The sequence below is a fragment of the Carlito syrichta genome, unplaced genomic scaffold (assembly GCF_000164805.1).
Source record: "Carlito syrichta isolate Samal-C Ts95f unplaced genomic scaffold, Tarsius_syrichta-2.0.1 Scaffold115115, whole genome shotgun sequence".
Taxonomy (NCBI): Eukaryota; Metazoa; Chordata; class Mammalia; order Primates; family Tarsiidae; genus Carlito; species Carlito syrichta.
The window spans coordinates 160,152-182,978 of NW_007059211.1; the positions used below are offsets into that span (position 1 = coordinate 160,152).

At 40.7% G+C, this 22,827-nt stretch overlaps 1 protein-coding gene across 1 annotated transcript in view; it reads left to right on the forward strand.

The window, feature by feature from the left end:
* The first annotated feature begins 7 nt into the window (after positions 1–7).
* The window catches only part of LOC103274756 (unconventional myosin-Id), a 117,855-nt gene continuing 95,035 nt past the window's right edge, over positions 8–22,827 (forward strand). Inside the window, exon 1 of the mRNA XM_008072180.2 lies at positions 8–194. Within this exon, the coding sequence (XP_008070371.2) occupies positions 100–194 (95 nt within the window). The 5' untranslated portion in view covers positions 8–99. The remainder of the gene's footprint in view (positions 195–22,827) is intronic.

Below are 22,827 nucleotides of genomic sequence, written 5' to 3' on the forward strand. Positions count from 1 at the left end.
CCGGCGCGGCCCCGCCCCGGCCCCGCCCGAGCTCGTCGCGGGCCCCCGGCCCGGTCCCCGCGGCCCGAGCGCGTCCACCTGAGCCCGCGCGCCGGCGCCATGGCGGAGCAGGAGAGCCTGGAGTTCGGCAAGGCGGACTTCGTGTTGATGGACACCGTCTCCATGCCGGAGTTCATGGCCAACCTCAAGCTCAGGTGAGGGCGGAGCGGCGGCGGCCGGGGCGCGAAGCTGCGCTCTCCCGGGAGGGGGAGCCCCTGCGGCGCGTCCGGCTTCGGGGTGTCAGGGGCGCGCCGAGCTCCAGAGATGGAGCGCGGCGGGGTGGCGGCGTCGGGGGTCGCCGAGCCGGACGGTTGCGCTTTCCCGGGAGAGGGCGCCGCTGGGGTGCGGCCGCTTGGGAGTGCGAGGGGCGTGCCGGGCTCCAGAGCCGCGCTTTCCTGAGCGGGGGCGTCCCTGGGTGCTGTCCGGGTTGTGGGTGGAAGGGGTGTGCCGAGCTGCAGGGAGCGCTTTGGGCGGCCACCGGCCTGCCCTGCGCCAGGTAAGTGATGTGGGCGGGCCAGGTGACCTAATGGAAACAAAAGTAAAGGAAAATAAAAGCTTCAGAGAAAGAGCCGTGGTGGTCCTGAGGGCCCTCGGGAGACTGGAGGGTTGATTTGGAGAGAGGCCGGCGATTCATCTCGTTTCACACTCGCTTCTTTTCTTTATTTCTTTCTTCTTCGTCTTTTTTTTTTTTTCTTCCTGGCATAGTTCCATCATGTCATTCAGGATGCTATGGAGTGATCCCTGAGCTGTCTGTTCCGGGACACTGGCTATTTTTTAGTTACTCTCTAAACGTAATTAGACACGTTTCCAGACATGGAAGAGACTACTCTACTTGCCAGTGCCAAGATAAACTGTCTGAATTTGACAAGGCGTTCATGGTTTTGGTTTTTTCATGGAGTTGTGGATGGAGCCCTTGTGTTACTGACATCCCTGAGAATGTAGTCACAACTCAACACCCCCAAAATGGGTTTCCAAGATGAATTTGTTTTAGAAAGTCCCCTGCATGTGATTTTTTTCCTCACTCTTGATAGAGTCATATGTAAACATAATTTTAAAGTAGTTGACTTAAACATTACAGTAAGTCGAGTTTCAAAATAGCTGAGTTTTGGGTTTGTGTGTCTGTTTCCCTGGAAGCTTTGGCCACACTTCTCGTAAGACTAACCATCCACTTCTTAAGCTTATAAAGTATAAATCATAACGTAGGTTTCAGTGCTTAACTAATTCTACTTCTCTGTATTAATTACTCCTGGCAATCCTAATTTAAAATTGTAAAAACTAGTTTATTCTTTGAAATTGCAAACCACATAGAGTCTTTATCTGCTCTTGGATGATCTTCATTACGCCCCAGAGCCTGGGGGCAGGAGCACAGACCTGAGCTCTGCACCTGCCTACCACAAACTGACCTTGAGCTGGTCAGAATGCCTGAGTGTTCTAGTTTATAAAATAAAAAGGAGCGTTCAGTGGTCATATTCTATGATTCTAAAATTTCCAAGTTTAGGCATCTCAAAGTTGCAGAGTTTATTTCTGAATGAAGTGTTCCAATGTGAAGCGGTATCATCAGATTTATTACATACACAGCATAATGGTAAGATGTTACATTTTTGATTGAGGTTTGAATGCTCAACTTTGATAGAAATGATCTCAAATATTAATAAAAATGACATACCTCTACATCAGCTGTAACCAATACCCACCGCTACCATAATGGTTAAGAGTCAGATTGTTGAAATTCAAATTCTAGTTTTACCACTTTCTTGCTATGGTCCTTGGGCAAGTTACTAAACTTCTCTGTGACTCAGTCTTATTATCTGTGGAATTGGGGTTGTCCTGAGTGTTAAGTGAGTTAATATATGTAACTTCAAAGAGTAGTGCCTGGCAAATACATATTACTAAAACTGTTTAAATTTTTCTCAAGTGAACAGAAAGCAGATAAAGAGGGAAAGTTATATAGTAATTTCATAGATTAAGGTTGTTTTGAGTTATTTAAGAGATTCCACTCCCTTCCCCTAGGAGAGAAGTCGTGTGCTTTGAGAAATATCTTTATAATTTAGTCATTCTCAGCTTATGCTCATTTCAATTTCTAAGACATTAAGTACATTTATTAAGTACATATTGCGTACAAGACACTATAGTAATAGTTGAATATGAGTAATTCATTTTAACCTCCATTTGTCACCTCCAGCAAATACATGACATTAGGCAGAGCTTTTGCAAAATTTTCAGAATTTGAAATTGAAGGCTTGGAGTCTAACTGGGTTACGTTAGTTTGGAGCACTACTCCTCTGTAATAGAATTAAAACTCATGTGGCTTTAAAAAAATTAAATTGGAGGAGGGCACTTAGAATGGTTTTATTTTAGTTCTTAGACATTAAGTCTCTAAGTGTGAGGTTTGAATCTCAAGATAGATTCCTAAAGTGAGACTTGCAACTCCTGTGTGCACAGAGAAGAACACTGCAATTTAGTTCTGCTTTGTGCAGGCTACTCTAGAAGATAAGGTGGGAGAATCCCAAGAACTATAAGATGTGGTCTGGCCCTTACCTTGTAAAGAGGTGGCATCTCAGTAAAGACAGGGAGAAAGGTGAAAATTGATTTAAAGAATAGTTCAAGGAAACAACAGAGGAAATCAGCCTTATAGCCCTTAGGTGATTATTTGCCAAGTAATAGTACAGATTGTTCTGGAAGTTCAGAAGGGAGAGAGATGCCTTAGGCTGAAATACCTTATATAGGAGGAGAGGAGGAGTTGAACTGAATTCTAAAGTATAGATAGGATTTGTCAAGGTGGACATGTAGGTGGAGAGCATTCCAGGTGGATTAAGTGGTGTGAGCAGGGGTTGGTGGCATAAAAGCTGACTCTGTTTGGGAGATAGTGAATAAGCTGAGTTGTCTGAAGTGGTAATGGAGGTTGTGGGAGGAATCACCAGCTCTCATTAGCATGGCTCTTGGCTAATGCCCCGGTTTTTAGGTCTAATTTTACACCTAATCACCACATCAGTCAAGATCTGGAATGTTCAGTTTATATGTATTTGCATGTATTTGTGTGTATTTCCATGTATTTCATCGATATGTACTTAATGATCCCGAGAATTGGCTGCTATTCTCATTGTACAGGTCAATGATTGTTCATGACTTACAAGTTAGAGTAGTTGGTTCACTGTAGCTATGAATGCAGTCCCAGCAAAGGGTGGCACCCTTACCCTCCTCTGAAGCTGTAAACCCTGACCCAGACAGAAAGCAGATTTCTCTATGGTAGTTTAATTTCATATCATCCTGATGTCCTCCCAGACTTTTAGCATTTAGCTATAGGAGCACCTGGGATCCTGCTACTATGTCCCTTAGATATTCCTTTCACTTTGCAGAAGGTGACCAGAAGCCCACCACTGCAGATCCAGGTGCTATGATGTGACGTTGAAGTGTTTTGTCTCCTGGAATATCCGTGTTTGGGCCACATTGGGTGTATATTTGTGGTTTTACGTAGGTGAAATTGAACATGTTTGGTGGTTGTGAGTGAAATTCCCACGTGTGCATGTATCTACCTCATCATTCTTGCCCTGCCCAAGCTGTGGTTCCTGTTCTCACTCCCCAGTCTGGAGTGTCCTGTCCTCTGCTTCCCACCTGGCTCTTCTGCAAGATCTGTTTCCTTTCTTTATGGTCTATAACATACAGCCAAGCACTTAAACCTGCAGTTGCTTCAGGGGTCTGTGTTATTGAAACTTGGTTTTGATTTTCTCCACAGTAGCACCTAGCATAATGCTGGGAACATGGTATATTCCTTCATGATAATATTTTTTATGGAGAAGAGAGAAAGGAATGTTTTGGTTACTTTTAAAAAAGCATTTGTGGCATTGTTCATTTAGAGTTATCTTCTTTTTCTGCTATTATTCTGGCTTTCATTTTGTCTGTTGGAGCTAAAGCTTGTTTTTTAGACGTATGCCACAATTGACATAATGTTGTAGATAGTATTCTTCCTTTAAAAAATTGATGTAAGTATAAATGTCTGTGGATGTGGGTTTGGATGGGGCAAGAGTGAAGGGGTGGTATAGATTAGTGTGAGTTAGTACATCTGGGAAGGAGCTTTAGTTTGTATTTCTTGCCCTTATAACAAAATCTGCTTGTATCTTGAGGACTGCCTTCTTTTCCTCCCAGAAACCTCTTGCTGGAGGGAGATTTGCTCTATTTACTTCTTTTATTTTTTTATTTTTATTTTTTGAATTGGAGTCTCACTCTGTTGCTCAGGCTGGAGTGTAGTGGCATGCTCACAGCCACCACAGCCTCGACCTGCTGGGCTCAGGTGATCCTCTGTCTCAGCCTTCCAAGTAGCTGGAACTACAGGCATGTGCCTCCATGCCCAGCTAATTTTTTTAATTTATTGTAGAGATGAGGTCTTGCCAAGTTTCTCAGACTGGTCTTGAACCTATGGTCTCAGGCAGTCCTCTCACCTTGGCCTCCCAAAGTGCTGGGACTATAGGTGTGAGTCACTGTCCCCGACCTCTATTTACTTCTTTTTTCCTTTTGTCAGAAGTGGAGGTGCTTGTGCTAAGTCCCTCATTCCATTTTCCAAGGGTCTGTGCCAGGGAGTATGACGAGTCCTGTACAGGTACCACCTGCCTTCACGGTCAAGGATGGTTCCTGCCAGCAATCCTGATGTGCACTTGGAACCAGAGCTACCACATCTCTTCCATGGTCTGCTTTCTCCGTAGCCACTTCCTTTTTGGACCGAGAGCCATTTGGTTCCTTTTCTCCTTGCTTAGGCTGTTCTTGTACTTGAGGTATTCCAGAATTAACACCAGCTTTGCACTGTCTCTCTGATGGAGAGTTCTGCCAGAGCCAGTGGCATGGAGTATCTGGTCCTGTCTATGCTCCTGCTTCTTGCTCAGCCATGTGCATGAAGGGAGGAAGGTAGGCTGCTGCTTGATAGTGGACTCCAACTGAGGACAGTGTCCTTGAGAGATAAGCTTTTCATTTCGTAGGATGATGAGATATGCGTTAGGCCTCCAGAGGTCTAGTTTCTTAACTTTATTTTTTATCAGTTCCTGTTTTGAGAATAAAGCATCTGCTCAGCCTTATGTCTTGACTTCTTGGAAATTTAATTTTTCTTTTTCCTTTTTTTGATTCTTCAGCTAAGACAGCAGAGGAGATGATTTATTGTATGCTTGTTACACTCGGCCACAACTCAATCCAGAACTAGTCCAGAATGTCCAGGGCAAAGGACCAAGAGGGACTGTTTGGGTATGATGAGCAAGGTGGGTCTCTCAGAGGTGGTCTTGACGATCAGATGGCATGGAGTTCTAGATTCCTGGAGAGACAACTTGTACCAGCATCCCAAGCATCTGGCATTCCATATTTCTGCTTCTGTGGCCTTCACAGGTGCACAAACTAGAGTTTTACTTGGACCTCTGCCTCATCTTTCTTTTGCTCTTCACTTCTTACTCCACTTGGCTCGAAGGTTTCTAAGAAGATGGCGCTCAGGCCGAGAGAAAGGAAATGTAATTTTTCTTCCCCTTTTGTCTTACTGTTTTTTTCTTCCATAAAAGCAATAATTTGAACTCTATGTATGCCAAAGTTTTATGCAACTCTTCACTTTAAAACTAATATAGCATGTCTTTTATACCTTTGCTTAGACCAGGATCTCTCAACCTCGGTACTGTTGACATTTTGGTCTGGGTAAGCCTTTGTTGTGGGGGCTGTCATGTGTGTTATAGGATGTTTAGCAGCATCTCTGATCTCTACCACTAGATGCCAATAGCACCACTTCCCTTTCATTTATGACAACCAAAAGTGTCTTCAGACATTGTTACATGTCTCTGGTGTGTGTGTGTGTGTGTGTATGTGTGTGTGTGTGTGTGTGTGTGTGTGTGTGTGTGAGAGAGAGAGAGAGAGAGAGACAGAGAGAGAAGAGAAGAGAGAGAGAGAGAGACAGAGAGAGAAGAGAAGAGAGAGAGAGAAAGAGAGAGAGAGAGACAGAGAGAGAGAGAGAGACAGAGAGAGAAGAGAAGAGAGAGAACCACTGACCCAGGCTGTTCTTACTCCCTAGAATGCCCTCCTCCTTCCCTCATCTGTGCCCTCATTCCCTGCCTGTCACACTCTTACTCATCCTTTGAGACCAGTTCTGAGAAATCTTTCCCAATCTTCCAAAACAGGGTTAATTATACACTCTCCTGTGCTCCCAGGATACATGGACACTTGTACATAACTGTTAGAGAATTTGGCATATTTTATTGTTATCTGCCTGCCTACTTCCTCACTAACCTGTGAAATCCTCAAAGACAGCTTGTCCAAAGGTAGATTGAGGTTTTCTAGTGCTTTGAATCTCATTATGGTTAGGCGTGACCATCTTTCGAAAAAATATAAGTTATGAATGCAGAATTAGATATAGGACTTTGGAGCCGGGTTCGGTGGCTCAGCCTGTAATCCCACGCCTTTGGGAGGCTGAGGTGAGTGGATTACCTGATCCCACGAGTTCGAGACCCGCCTGGGCAGCGAGACCTCATCTCTACAATAAATAAAAAAATCAGCCAGGCGTGGTAGCACATGCCTGTAATTCCGGCTACTTGGAAGGCTGAGGCGGAAGGATTACCGGAGCCCAGTAGGTTGAGGCTGCGGTGGCCGGGAGCGGCCACTGCACTCCAGTCTGGGTGACCGAGTGAGACTCCAACTCAAAAAAAAAAAAAAAAAAATAGATATAGGACTTTGGAAGGGGAAGTTGCAAATGAGTCACTGTGGAGCAGACCTACTTCTGATCCCTTTGTGTTTTCTATCATGCTACAGAATCTGGCATCTCTATGTTTAGTACATCTTAAAATGAGTTAACTAAGCAGTCAAATGTTGGCTGATTGTTCTTCAACCAGTGGAATTCTTAATTTCTTTTAAAAGGCTTATTCTCAAAATATTGTACTTTAATAGAACTTCACCTTGTGTTGGGGGAAGTGAGTTGTAGATAAGTGGAAAGGCAGTGAGCAGGCACACACCACATCACCTCTCTTTGGCTATTTGGTCATTTGGAAAATTTGGTGGGACAAAGGATTCCTCTTGTTTGCCAGAGAAAAAACCATAGATAACCTGGGTGGTCTTTGAGTCAACGTAAACCTGCAATTGGTTCAGAGCTCTAGTTAGAAATAGCTCTCATTAGATTTATAGGGGAGGTGAGTGGCACACTAAATCTTTTTGGCTTCCATGTGAAATTCTTTGGCAACCTCTTTTGGAGGCCTTTGGAAAAGGACAGTTTGCTCTCTGCCTGTTTTGCACATTGGCTTCATATTGGGACAAAAATGGGAATTTGGGTTTTGGAACTGCCATTTGGAGTGAATCACCCTGCTGCCTTGTTTCCTTTCCTACTCCATGACAGATTTCCAAGACTATTTTTATTCAGGGTCATTGCTTGACCCTGGAGACTTCTGCTGAATTTAGTTCTCAAATAGAGCCAGATGTGGGTGGAATCAAGCACTTAGAAGCTGCTACCGGTTCATTTCATTACAGGTTCTGATAGGATCTACTTTTACATTGAAGAGATAAGCTTTGGCTTTCTGCTTAAATTTGAGACAAAATGGTGAATGTGTTAATTTAACTATCTATGTGTAAGTTATCTGCATTGTGAATTACCCTTACGTGGAGAGCTCTTCATTGACATTCTCATCTAAGTCTGAGTCAATTCAGTAAAATGGATCCTATCTCAAGGAGTAGTTCCATTTGTGACAGTTTTCTAGAATCCATTGTGGTGCTGCCTCTGGGACTGGCTTGGGTCATTGCCCAACCATTGCCTAGTGGGGTAACTTTACTGTCAGCAGTGGCTCCAGCCCCATTGCGTAGATTACCTGTTAATGAGCCTCACTGACATGGCCTATAAAAATGTTAACTTATTCATAAACAGAGTCAGAGGGTAACAGTATTTAAAAATATGTGTTGCAAGCCTCTATTTTATTGTTTATTAGATCCCTTGATTGAGGTGACAGTTTTATTTCCTGTGGGAAGCAGGCTTTTTTCAGCTCAACTGCTGTATAATTACTGGCTAGATGTCTTGAATGGAACAGTGTTTCCCAAACTTTAGTTTTTGGCATTTATGAGCAGAAGAGAAAAGAAATATTTGCAAAAGAGAATAGTGGAAAGAACACAGGCATTGAGACCTGACTGACCAAGTTCAAATCTCAGCTTCACGTCTACTCTTATTATTTATTTTTTTGAGTTGGAGTCTCACTCTGTCACCCAGACTGGAGTGCAGTGGCCACTCCCCGCCACCGCAGCCTCGACCTGCTGGGCTCCGGCGATCCTTCCGCCTCAGCCTTCCAAGTAACTGGAACTACAGGCGTGTGCTACCACGCCCGGCTAATTTTTGATTTATTTTAGAGATGAGGTCTCACCAAGTTGCCCAGGCGGGTTTCGAACCCGCAGGCTCAGGCAATCCACTCACCTCAACCTCCCAAAGCCGCAGGATTACAGGCTGGGCCACCGAGCCCAGCTCACTTCAACTCTTATTAGCGTATGATCTAGACTTCTGTGAGCCTCATTTCCTTATATGTAAGTGATCATCTTTTAGGGTCATTAGGATGCAATCATATGTGTAAGAAGTGATTGGTGTGATGTGGTGTGTAATTCCTACTCAACTAACGTTAACTCTCTCCTGAATCATCCCCAAATGGCCTCACGTAGGAAGGTTACCTGACCCAGTACCGACTGGAGAGCTAGATATTATCACCTCTTCCTTGTCATTTCTTCCTTCTTCACTAAGACAAATTCATTTGTTTTGGTTTTGTTTGAGGGGCAAGGATGAAAAATGTTCTAGAAGGAATTCAGGTTACCTAGTGGAGAGAGCAAGAGCACTGGAGATGGGCAGATCTGGACCTTAGTCTTATTTCTGTTCATTTACTCCTACCTATATTACCTTGGAAAAGTTACTTAGTTTCCCTGAGCTTCAGTTTCTTCACCTATAAACATGATGTGTTATTGTGAAATTAAGTATAGTGTCTGAAAAACACCTAAGGTGGTGGCTGAGTTATAGTAGACACTTAGTGGGTACCCCTCTGTCTCTGGTTAATGCCCATGGACTAAAAGTGCCCTTGCTATTTCCAATTCACTCAATAACTATCACCTTAAATATACTTATATCACACTTTCTCCAGGGGTGCCACTATTTAATTTCTGAAAATTATTCTAAACTCTTTGTAAAATGACCTGTTCATACTTAAATCTTCCAAAATATTTCATTCTGCATGTCACTGTTCTCTGATTTAATGAAGGTTGGTGATATTGGTCCTCAAATTTAGGCACTATTGCCAGGTGATGAGCTTTAAATGTTGTTGTTGTTTTTAATCTGTAACTAATTTTCTTACTTAACTATAGACCCTATATGTTTTTCATATAATCTCCTGACTTTAAGGCTAGCAACTAGTTGAATTCTTGCTGTATGCTTATCACTATATTGGGTACTTTGGCGGAGATTACTTTTTAAAAAGTTATTCTTTGAGAGATAGTTTAATTAGGAGTAAGAGGTACCCTAATAAATGGCTCAATGTGAAGTAAAATATGACTGAGTCCAAATAAATGGTGCATTGTTTTAAGGGCTTCCTACAGAAGGAGTCAACATGCCATATTTTAAAAAAAGAACTAATGTCATTATAATTAAGATATGTATCTTAATTATATATATATATTTATATATATATAAAGATCTGGAGGGAATCTAGAAAAATGGGATTGAGAGTAGGTAAAAAATGCTCTATGAAAGAGATGGAATGTGAGCAGACCCCTGTTGAAGTCAAGGCAGTGTCTCCTGTGGAAACAACCTTTTCTGCCTGTTCTGTGGCCTGAGCCATCCTGTGCTCCTTTTCTTCCTTTTTCACTCACTGTCAGCATGAGCGGCTGGCCATGCTTCTGTTGCTCAAAAATATTTTCCCCCACATTATCTGTACTTTTTTCATTTCTGTCTTCTGTTGTCTCAAATTCTTTCAACTAGAGATTGAGTTTGGTTGATAAGAATCTTTTTGAGGCTGGGTGTGGTGGCTCAAGCCTGTAATCCCAGCACTTTGGGAGGCCGAGGTGAGATGATTTTCTGAGCCCGGGGGTTCAGGACAAGCCTGGCCAACTTGTTAGCCAGGCATGATAGCACGTTCCTGTAGTTCCAGCTACTTGGAAGGCTAAGGCAGAAGGATTGCCTGAGTCCAGCAGGCCAAGGCTGTGGTGGCCATGAGCGTGCCACTGCACTCCAGCCTGGGTGACAGAGTGGGACTCTGACTCCAAAAAAAAGAGAGAACCTTTTTGAAAAGTCAAATACTTCTAATGCAGCACATTAGTGTAGATTTTCTCAGTTTGGTTAATTTCTTTCTCATGTCTCAATATTATCAGGTAGAATGAGTGACAAAAATCTCATTTTTGAGAAATAATTTTACAGCATGTTACTATCCAGAGAGGCAGAACTGGGATGGGAAAGTATGGACATGATATAGTATGAACTCATTTTATTCTTGGGGAGGCAGGTTCTGATGACAGGGGAAGAATGTGCCTGAAGAAAACTTGGTTCAATTAAAAAGTTTATACATGATGGAATATTATGCACTCATAAAGAAGGACAAAATTATGAACTTCACAGCAACTTGTGACTTTAGAGTCTATATTACTCAGTGATCTGTCACAGAAACAAAGAACTGAGTAACACATGTGCTCACTTATAAGTGGATCCTGAATAATTATCATAATACTGCAAGAAAGGGATTGGCAGTAGTGGGAAACTTCTGGGGGGGAGGGGCACACTTCATCAATAAGGGTACCTGATCTCAAACCAGGTGAAGTGGGGACCGACGTGAGGCCCAAACTCTACCTGTACAATGACTATTTGTATACCTAATCCTGAATCGTACTCCACATCTTTAAAATTGTATTAAAAATTTGTCTGTGGCTTATATTTGGGTCTAGAAGAAGAGAAAAAGGAACTTTTTTCTTCCTTTATTTTATGCCCAATTATAGAATTTTTAAGACTTAGCACCCAGACTATGTGGTGAATACTGTGGTCATGATGTTGTGGGTTAAAGAAACAGCAAGGAGCTGGGCATGGTGGCATGCACTTATAGTTCCAGCTACTGGGGAGGCTGAGGCCAGAGATTGCTTGAGCCCAGGAATTTGAGGTTACAGTGAGCTATGATTGCACCACCGTATTCCAGCCTTGGTGATAGCAAAACCCTGTCTCTAAAATAAAAAAAGAGAGTAACACTAGTGAGCCAGCCTGTGAATCTAATCTTGACTTTCAGTATTTCTTGGTGAAATAGAATGGTCTGTTTTTGGAAAGTAGATCATTTTTAAAAAGAAGAATTCCAATAAGTGACTTCAATTGATAGAGAAGGGATCAAGAACATCAGCTGGGAGCACACTTCATCTACAAGGTTACCTGCATAATGAACATTTGTATACCTAACCCTGAATTGTACCTCATATAATTAAGATAAAAAAATTTAAAATAAAAAAAAACACCAGCTAGTTTCTTCTTGGTAATTTTTCCACCTTACAGTCTCCTCGTTGTTGTAGCCTCAACCTTGAAGATATCCGTGTATGTTCCAGGCACAGCTGCTTATGTGGTTCTAGTTACCGTGATGACTGGACTGACTGCCTTCATTTCCCCCACATTTCTGCTCCTTGATGCACAATATAGAAATGGATTTCACTTTAATGAGATTAAAGCATTAGCTCTAGTAAAGATATTTTGCTTTAATAAAAAGATTATTTACTGCTGATCATAGCTTTTTCCAAAAGAGCCACAGGCCAGTTCAGGGGTCAAACAAACCAAAATAACAACAACAAAAAAAACAAGCCAAGGATGGATAAATATACCAAGGAGCAGACACAACTTTCCTTTCATTCCTCCTTCCATTTATCTCTCAGTTATTACTTACCCCCCTGGGGCAGGGGGTAAGTAATTATCACTTACTGTATATGCTCAAGATTCAAATAAATGATACAAGCAAATGAATTCATTTTTTTAAAAATGGCTTCATCTAAAACAATGAAGCAAACACCAAGAGAAACTCAAACAATTTTTTTGTTTCTGGCCACAAAGTCGGCTTTGAGTAACTTGTACAATAGAGGATCATCTGTAGTGAAGCCGGGTGAACCCAAATAGTTCTGTCCAGACCACTGCTTTGTGTTCAACTTAAAGTCAAGAAAAATTTTATAGTCAATTTAAAAAATCCAAATCCCATGACAAAAAGCTTACATTTATTTTGGTTAAACCCTGTCATTGGTCATTTTCAGCTATAGCATTTATAGATATTTAGATCATTTTACATTTATTATAAGACTAGTCCTTGATAATGAGATTGAATTAACCTGATTATGCCATCTTATTTTATATTCCTTGTGATTCAAATGAAAACCTCTACCAGGCTCATTGGCTCAGCCTGTAATTCCAGCACTTTGGGAGACTGAGGTGAGAGGATTGCCTGAGCCCGTGAGTTCGAGACCACCCCAGGCAACTTGGCGACACCTTGTCTCTACAATTAAAAAAAAGAAAAGAAAATTAGCCAGGTGTGATAGCGTGTGCCTGTAGTTCCGGCTACTTGGAAGGTTGAGGCAGAAGGATAGCCTGAGCCCAGCAGGTTGACGCTGGGCAGGCTGTGAACATGACACTGCACTCCAGCCTGGGCGACGGAGTGAGACTCCAACTCAAAAAAAAAAAAAAAAAAGAATTTGGACAGGCACAGTGGCTCATACCTGTAATCCCAGCACTTTGGGAAGCTAGGGTGAGAGGACTGCTTGAGCCCAGGAGTTTGAGACCAGCCTGGGCAGCATAGTGAGATCTTGTCTCTACAAGAAATAAAAAAGTTAGCTAAGTATGGTGGTATGTGCCTGTAGTCCCAGCTACTTGGGAGGTTGAGGTGGGAGGATTGCTTGAGCCTAGGAGTTTGAGGCTGATCATGCCACTGCACCCACTCCAACCTGGGCAACAGACAGAGTGAGACCCAGACTCAGGAAAAAAAAAAGACAAAGCTGCATTCTGTGGTGTCCTGGGCCGTGGAGGTGCCTGAGGAGAGGAGCAGTCTTAGATTCCAGATAGGGTAGAGTCGAGCTGCAGTTCCCTGCACTTTACTGCTTTCAACATAGCCGCTCTGCTTCTACATATTGAGGTTTAAAGAAATTTTTTATTTGGGGAAAAAAATGCTATCATGTTGAAAAACTACTAACTACTGTGCTAGACAATAATTTTCCAGAGGGTTTTTATCCTTGCAAACACTGAAAAAGAATGAGAAATATTTGCAACCAAAATTATTTTAAAAGTGGCAGTACAGAATAAAACAACGAGCAAAAGAAATAGTTCAGCTATTCAAAGTTAAACATGACTGCACTATACACTGCACAACTTAAACAATTTACTTCAATTCGCTAAACCTTTATGGCCCAATCTTAAATAAAGTTCCTACATTATGATGTTGCTATGTCAAATGTGATAATAGGTGGGTTGTTTATTAACCCATAAAGGTACTCATATGTTCTTGTTTTCTCAGTTTTGCTCCCATACGCAGAATATCAAGAATGTGATTTAATTTTTTTCTTAATGACTTAGGTTAACCATAACCATAATTGTGAACAGTTGTTTTCATGACCTTGGTATTTATTAAGTTTAATGTTTTGTTCCACACTAATTGATCTCAATAATTTTACTTTTTACAGTATATGGTTCAGTTTTTATAGTTTCTTTCAATGTGCCTGGTTGTGAATTCCCTTTCCCCTTTTAATTTACAATTATAATACACTTTGGGTTTTGACTATCAGCCGAACTCATTTAGAATGGTATATAAAAAAGGAGTTAATATGTTCTGATGAAGACTGAGGGCTTATCTTGAGTATGTCAATCATGAAGCACGAGTTTCAAGATGTCTTTTTTTTTTTTAGTCTTCTCTACTGGGAGGTAGATCACTTTGTGATCACTTTGCTGTGTTTGTCTGGAAAGGCAAGTAAACCAAGGCTGAGTTCTAAGTAGATAAGGTGCAATTCTAAAATGTATTGCTGCCCTTGGTATTTGAATGCTTTGGGGTGGTTGAACAAACCAAAGCATAATGAGTGGATTTTTTCACACTGTGTACAAGTTAGGATTGTTGATTTGTGGTGGGCAGCTGCTGTTGGCAGAATCTGTTACTCTTTGCATCTTTATCTCTTAGGTTCTGTTTTTATCTGAAATCTTTACTAAAAGAAACCTCTTCTTTAATGTCTTGATTTATCACAGGCTGGTGGTTCCCAAATCCAGCTTTGTATCAGAATTACCCAGCTTTTTGGAGGCCATTAGTCTAAGTGAATTAACATGGAAACAGGAAACCAAATACTACATGTTCTCACTTATTAGTAGGAGCTAAACACTGGGTACATATGGACATAAAGGTGGGAACAACAGATACTGGGAGCTCCTAAAAGAGGGAGGGAGGGTGCCAGGGGTTGAAAAACTACCTGTTGTGTACCATGTTCATTATTTGGGTTACAGGTTCAATAGAAGGCCAGATTTGCATATATACTCCCTGAATATGGGGAAAACCCCACATATATATATATATATGTGTGTGTGTATATATATATGAATTATCCAGCTTTTAAAATATACAGAGGCTCTGGACTCCATCCCCTGGAGATTCTGATTTATTAAGCCCCATTAATGCTCAGGTAATTCTCATATGCAGCAAGCTGGGAGCCACTATCTTAGGTTAATGTTTTTCTACTCCTTCATTATGTTCTACTGAAACTAAATGGGGTAAGACTGTAAGGTGAGCTGATGGCATATTAACATATATATATCTTACCCAAATAATGTGTTCTTAATTATCTTATGGTTATTAAATCTGACTAATTATTTGAGAGTCACACTTTATTTTTTATCATTACAACAAGTTTTCTGTTCTTTCACCTTGTAGTTATGGGTGACCACTTTTAACATACTATATATATTTTTTCTTTCCCCAGATTCTTCATACAAAAAAATATAATCCTAATCCTACCATTCTTGCTAATATCTTTATGTATTTCCTTTATTATCTTTGTATACATATATAGCTGTATATATTTTAAAGTTTGGAATCTTTCCACTTACACAACATATGCTTTTATAAACTGTTTTCTTGTAACATAGTATTTTTTTCCCCTTTTTTAAAGAGATAGGTCTTGCTCTGTCTGTCACCCACCCAGACTGGAGTGCAGAGGTGCCATTATAGCTCACAGCAGCCTTGAACTCCTGGGCTCAAGTGATCCTCCTACCTTGGCCTCCCAAAGCCCTGGAATTACAGGCGCCTGGCCTCACATAGTATCTTAAATGCTTTTCTATGTCATTAAGTTACCTTTGAAAGTATGATGGCAACCACATCTTCATTCTTTTCTGAGTATGCAAGAGTAACCCAGGCAGACATGGTTCCTGCTGTCACAGAGCTGATAAACCAGCAGGAGAGACATGGTAAATGTGTAAACAAACAAAAGGATAACTACAATGGTAGTACATACGATGAAGAGAAAAAGCAGGGCTCCTTTATAGAGGAAACAGAAGTGGTGTGTATGCAAGTGTGAGAGCATGCCATGGAGAGGGTGTTTTATGGGGGAAATTGGCTTTAAGAGATAAGAAAGATGGGTGTGTGAGAGAGAGAGAGAGAGAGAGAGAGAGAGAGAGAGAGAGAGAGAGAGAGAGAAAGAGAGAGAAAGGTGAGGGATGGGAGAATCAGATAGGGAAGGGTCCAGGACAGGCAAAATGAATCACGTGTGCGGAACAGAGAGAGGGATATTTTCAGACAGATAAACTCTGCGTGTATTTCAGAATCTGAAAGGCATCCAGCGAGGCTAGAGTCTCTGGGCAGAGTGAGGCAGGCAAAATGGGAACAGTTAATGATGGAGTGCTAATCAGGGACCACATTTTGCCAAAGGGCTTTGGGACATAAAGTTCCAAGATTCAGACTTTAAGTACATTGAAAAGCAATTGAAGGGCTTAACATGCCTTGCAATCACATCAGGGTGACAGCATACTTTTAAATATCTGGGTTTCCTTTAATCTAGCTACCAGAATCCCTCAGTTCTGGTGGCTTTTCTGAATTTTTTCTTTCCAAGTTGGTGAATTGAGTGCAGATTTGCTTTCTACACATTTCCCTTAGTGATAATAAATACAAATGCAGTCCTGACTTGATCTTTGTACAATAACAGTGCTGCTTCTTGGCCTCGATAGTCCAAGGACAGTGTTGTATTGATTTGAAATAAGTGAATCTTGATAATAACTGATAGGCTACAGCTAAATTTGGGGGATTTACTTTCCCTGATTTTATGCTTCAAGCAGGAAAGGAATTCTGAGCCATGAATTATCTCAGGAAGTCTCTGTCACAGAATTTTAATGCTAGGAGGAAACCTTGAAGTTTCTCACTGTTGTAGAGATGCACGAAGTTAGGAACACAGTGAATATGTGATTTGTCCGGGCCTCTTCACTAGTATAGTGGCCCAGCTACCACTGGGGTAAGCATCTCCTTTCCCCTAGCTCTGCCTTTATTTTTCTATTTTTCCTCTATTCCCAGTTCTATTGCTTTGCAACCAAGTTGCAACTCTTCAACTTCCCTTATTCCCCACTTAAAACCAATGTTATTTTAAAAGATCTGAACAGGCTGAAAAAATGGAAAACCTAACAATGTAAATAATAAGGAAACCTCTAGTTCTCTACTGAAGGGTAACAATTTAACAATACAAATACAAAATAACATTGCAGGGCTGAGAAAGATGAGGGTATTAGCAGTCTATATTATGTGTCAACATTGGCGTGGGCTATGTCAAAGAAAATACAGAGACTTGGAAGTTCTCCTGTGGCTCACTATGCCTCTCCTGGAGGTGTGTGTAGTTCTTGACATCACTCTATCAATGAGAATGATGTTGATGGCAGCTAAAAAGAAAACCTGACCAACCTGGCTTAAACGGAAAGGACACATCTCATCTCACACAACAAGAATTCTGGTGATAAGAGAGTCTGTAAGGACTCTGCCTCCTTTTGTGCTGTGATCCCCTTGGCCCTATCCTGCTTAGGCTGGCTTCAACCTCAGGCATGTGGAAGATAGTTGCAGGAATTCTGTGCATCTCATCCAGACACACAACCTCTGGAGAAAGCAGAGGGAACTGTCTGCTTCTCTTGTTCACCTTTCTTAGGAAGTCCCCTGGAAGATTTCCTTACATGTTTCATTGGTTAGTGTTTGGTTACATGCCCATAACTAAACCTATTACTGGTGATAGGAGTGTGGTTATCATGATTGATCCAGTATATTCATTTCCTGAATTCACATTTCTGGAAGCATATGAATTCACATTTCCGGAAGCACATGACTTTATGGACGGGAGTAGTCACCTGAACAATGTCAGGCTTTTTTAAGGAAGGATTTTATGGGTAGAATAGGAGATTGGATAGGCAACCAAAAGTACCTACTGTATAGACTTTTACAAGCTATGTAGACAGAGTGGAGTTCATTCAGAAAAGAATGTGCAGGGGGATGTGGACACTTGAAATTATGTCATGTAAGGGGTGACTGAAGGATAGGACATGATAACCAGCCTCAAATACTTGAATATGAAATTGATTGTATTTATCACAGAGAACTGAGAAGACAGAATTCGTGCTAGTGGGTAAAAGTGAAGAAAGGTAGATTTATCTTATTGCTTCTCTACTCTTTCTTGAAAAATCTGGTTCTAAAGCCACTGGGTTTGGGTGAAGCAAGGTAGGCATCTGTGCCAGAGGAAGGAGAGCCACAGGGGCCCAGTTCAGGGATTGGAACTCTAGTTGAGTAAAGAGGACCCAGGCATGAGGATGTGAGTATGGGGACAAGAGCACCTGTGCAGGCCAGGTATTGGTAACAACATTGGGAGGTAGGTGACATGCAAGGAGATTGACATGTAAGTAAATATGTTAAGGATAATGGAGCTAGGTTTCTCACTGTGATAAAAGAGAATTGCAGATATGGAAAGGAGGGAAAATAGAATGAACCCTTTGTAGTTAGATTGGAATTGAAAGTCTTCAGTGTACAGATAAACACAGGAGTAAATATAGATGTGAATGTCTGTGTGTGTGTATATTTATATCATATATTCCCTATCTCTGTCCATTGTGAGGGCATGGAAACATTGGCACCTTAGTAGCAATGGCCACACTTAGTACTATTCTCTACTAAAATAAATCAGGGGTCCTTGGAGAAGTGGGTAATTCTAGGGCTGAGGCAGAATTAAGGGCAAGGTGAGCTTGGGGCATCTTGTACCAGAAAGCAAGGAAATCCTCACAGAATGATGGAAAATGGATATAGGAATCAGGTTAAAGGAGCTCCCATAGGTAAATTTGGGTCACTTTGAGTATCAAAATGAAATTGGGAACTATCAGCTCATACTTATATAAGCTAATAATTAAAAACTTGAAGTTTAATGAGGAATGGGGTTTTTACTTAGTATCTTCCTACAAAATGCTCATTAATTAATATCAAAGAAAAAAGAGAAATATTGTTACAGTGGAGAAGCCTGACAGTACCTAAGGAAGTGATCAAAATGAACAATTTCAGTAATGGGACAGATCAGAATCATATACCATGTAACATGATGCAATGAGAAGGATACAGCATCATTTCTTCTGACATTCCTGCTGTAGATGCATAACCTGAATGTAATCAGAGGAAACATCTGGCAAGCTCAGACTGAGGGGCAGTATACAAAACAACTAATCTGTAATCTTCAAAATGTCAAGTTCATAAAAATCCAGGAAAGACTGAGGACGTGTTCTGGTATGAAGGAGTCTAAAGAGATATAACAACTAAAAGTAAACATGATTCAGAACTGTATCCTTTTGCTATAAAGGACATTGTTGGGGAATTGGGTGGAATTTGAAATGGAGTTTAAAAATTAATGTTAGTATATCATATGTTAATCTCTCGATATTGATGGTTGTATTATGGAGATGCTACTTAGACATCACATGGGTTCCCAAAGACAGTTGGGAGTTTCTGGTCATGGTAATTTATTACCTCTGAAGTTTTAAGTTTACTCACTGGGGCTGTTATAAAGGATTGCTGTATATCTGGAATATTGGTATTACATGGACTCTAAAGTTCTAAATTCTAAGATTCCAGGTATTTTTATAGTAATAGTTGAATTTATTAAATGATGTTATGCCTTTAGTGATTACAAATGAAAGGAGATTGACCTCTTATACCAATCAACAGGTATTATTTAAAGCTTTTTGCTAGGGACTGTGTATACTGGCCAGGCATGATGACTCACACTTATAATCCCAGCACTTTAGGAGGCCAAGGTTGGAGGATTGCTTGAGTTCAGGAGTTTGAGACCAACCTGGGCAACAGAGTGAGACCTCGAATCTACAAAAATAAATTTTTAAAAATTAGCTGGATGTGGTGGCACACAACTGTAGTCCCAGCTACCCAGGAGGTTGTGGTGGGAGGATCATTTGAGCCTAGGAGTTCGAGGCTGCAGTGAGCCATGATCCTGCCACTGCACTCCAGCCTGGGTGACAGCATGAGACCCTGACTCAGAAAGAAAGAAGGAAAGGAAAGGAAAGGGGAATAGAGGGAGGGAGGGGTGAATGGAGGGAGGGAGGGAAAAAAGACTGAGACTATATATACTAAGGACTACATATAACTTATTCCAAGAATTAATGATGTAATTGGAGAGAAATGACATCAAAAGATATGTAACCTCCATAAAGTAGCATATAATAAATGTCAGATGATTAGTACCAATAGCCTATAATTTACATGAGGAGAAAATATCTGTGAGCTTTGGTACTTAAGGAAGGCCTGTATATAGGTATGGGATTGTACTGAATGTTGGAGCATGAGTAAGACTTAGATATGCATGAAATAAGAATGTCAGGGGAGAACATTCAATGAAGAGGTGCCTCTGAATGGGCATGATATGTTCAGGGACATTGAGAAGACCAGCCCAACAGTATTGAAAGGTTCATACAGGATAGCTCTGCTTTAAATTCAGTACAGTTGGGAAGACAAACAGGACTAGCTTCCATAAAAGGGAAAATGGGAAAGGAAAGTAATTATTGGGACAGCTACTAGGCATTAGGCACAGTATTGGATGGTTTTCATTCATTCATTCATTCATCTCTTTTAATCCATTTAATCCTACAAGATAGGTGTTATATAGATGTGAAACAGGTGTTTAGAGAGTCAAAGTCACATAGCTAATTAAGAAGCAGTTTCAGGTTCCCCCAAAACCCACAAAGACATGGACACTAAACAGCATGATGCTAGACAACTCCTGGGTCAATGATGAAATCAAAACAGAGATTAAAAGATACCTGGAAACAAATGAAAATGAAGAAACATCTTACCAAAATCTCTGGGATGCCACGAAAGCTGTAGTAAGAGGGGAATTCATATCTCTGCGGACACACATGAAGAAAATGGAAGGATCACAAATTAACAACCTAACAAGTCACCTAAGGAAGCTGGAAAAGCAAGACCACCAAAATCGAAACTTCAGCAGAAGAATCCAAATCACCAAAATAAAGGACCAAATTTGGGACATAGAAAACAAAAAGATAATACAAAAAAATCAATGAAACAAAAAGCAGGTTCTTTGAAAGGATAAACAAAATCTATGGTTCCTTAGCTAGACTGACCAAGAAAAAGAGAGAAAAAGCCCAAATAAACACAATCAGAAACACAAAAGATGAGGTCACATCTGACCCTGAAGAAATACTAAAGATCATTAGAGACTACTATGTATACCTGTATGGAAACAAACTTGAAAACCTTAAGGAAATGGAGGACTTCCTGACATCACACAACCTGCCTACGTTGAAACAAGAAGAAATCGAGACCTTAAATAGACCAATAATAATCAAGAAAATTGATTATGTAATAAGAAAACTACTTACAAAAAAAGCCCTGGACCAGATGACTTTCTAGCAGAATTCTATAAGACATTCAAGGAGGAGCTGATACCAATCCTACTGAAAGTGTTCCAGGCAATTGAGAAAGATGGAACTCTCCCCAAATCATTTTATGAAGCTAACATCACATTGATACCCAAGCCAGGTAAAGACCCAACAAAGAAAGAGAACTACAGGCCAGTATCTTTGATGAACTCAACAAGGTCCTAGCAAACCAGATTCAACAACACATCTCAAAAATCATCCGTCGTGACCAAGTAGGCTTCATCCCTGGGATGCAAGGCTGGTTCAACATTCGTAAAACCATAAATGTAATTAAATACATCAACAGATGTCAAAACAAAAACCACATGATTATATCATTAGATGCAGAAAAAGCTCTTGATAAAATCCAGCACCCCTTCTTGATAAAAACCCTCGAACATCTAGGCATATGGAGAACATACCTAAAAATAGTAAAAGCCATCTACGAGAAACCTACAGCTAGCATACTCCTAAACAGACAAAAATTGGAACCATTTCCCCTGAAAACTGGAACAAGACAAGGATGCCCACCCTCTCCCCTCCTGTTCAATATAGTATTGGAAGTCCTGGCTAGAGCAATCAGAAAAGAGAAGGTGATCAGAGGTATCCAAATAGGAAAAGAGGAAGTCAAGTTATTTCTCTTTGCAGACAGCATGATTGTGTACCTTGAAAACCCAAAAGAATCTGTCAAAAAGCCTCCTTGCACTGATAAAGGACTTTGGCAAAGTCTCAGGGTATAAAATAAACATGCAAAAGACAATTGCATTTCTTTACACCAAACAGAAACCCAAATAAAAAGTACAATTCCATTCACAATAGACACACACAAAAAATGAAATACCTTGGCATCTTCCCAACCAGGGATGTGAAAGACCTTTACAATGAAAACTACAAAACACTGCTCAAAGAAATCAAAGACAACACAAACAAGTGGAAAAATATCCCATGCTCATGGGTTGGAAGAATCAACATTGTGAAGATGACCATCTTACCTAAGGCAATCTACAGATTTAATGCAATACCCATAAAATTGCCAGCAACATTCTTCTCAGAGCTAGAAAAAACAATACAGGAATGCATATGGAAACACAAACGACCAAGAATAGCCAGAACAATCCTCAGCAAAAAAAAAAAAAAAAAAAAAAAGCAAGGGGTATCACATTACCAGACTTCAAACTTTACTATAAAGCTACAATAATCAAAACAGCTTGGTATTGGTACAGGAACAGGCATATAGACCAATGGAATAGAATTGAGATTCCAGAAGCAAAACCTCAATTTCTCAACCAACTCATCTTCGACAAATCCTCCACCACCTACCACTAGGGAGAGGAGAACCTATTCAGTAAATGGTGCTGGGAAAACTGGCTTGCCACATGCAGAAGACTCAGACCTCTATCTATCCCTATACACAAAAATTAACTTAAATGGATCAGAGACTTAAAAGTAAAACCTCAAACCATAAGAACCTTAGAAAATGCAGGACACACCCTTATGGAAATTGGAACTGGCATCCAGTTCCTGAACAAAACCTGAAATGCATGGGCCATAAGAGATAAGATAGACAAGTGGGACCTCATTAAACTGATAAGCTTCTGCAAAGCCAAAGAAACCATCAAGAGAGCATGGAGATAGCCTACAGAGTGGGAAAAAGTATTTGCCAACTCCATGTCTGACAAAGGCCTAACATCTTGGATCTACAAGGAACTCAAACGTACTAAAAAGAAAAAAAAAAATCCCATTACAAAGTGGGCAAAAGATATGAACAGACACTTCACAAAAGAAGACATTCGAGTGGCCAACAGACACATGAAGAAATGTTCAACCTCATTTCTTAGAATGTCCATTATCAATAACTCAAAAAATAACAGATGCTGGAGAGGATGTGGTGA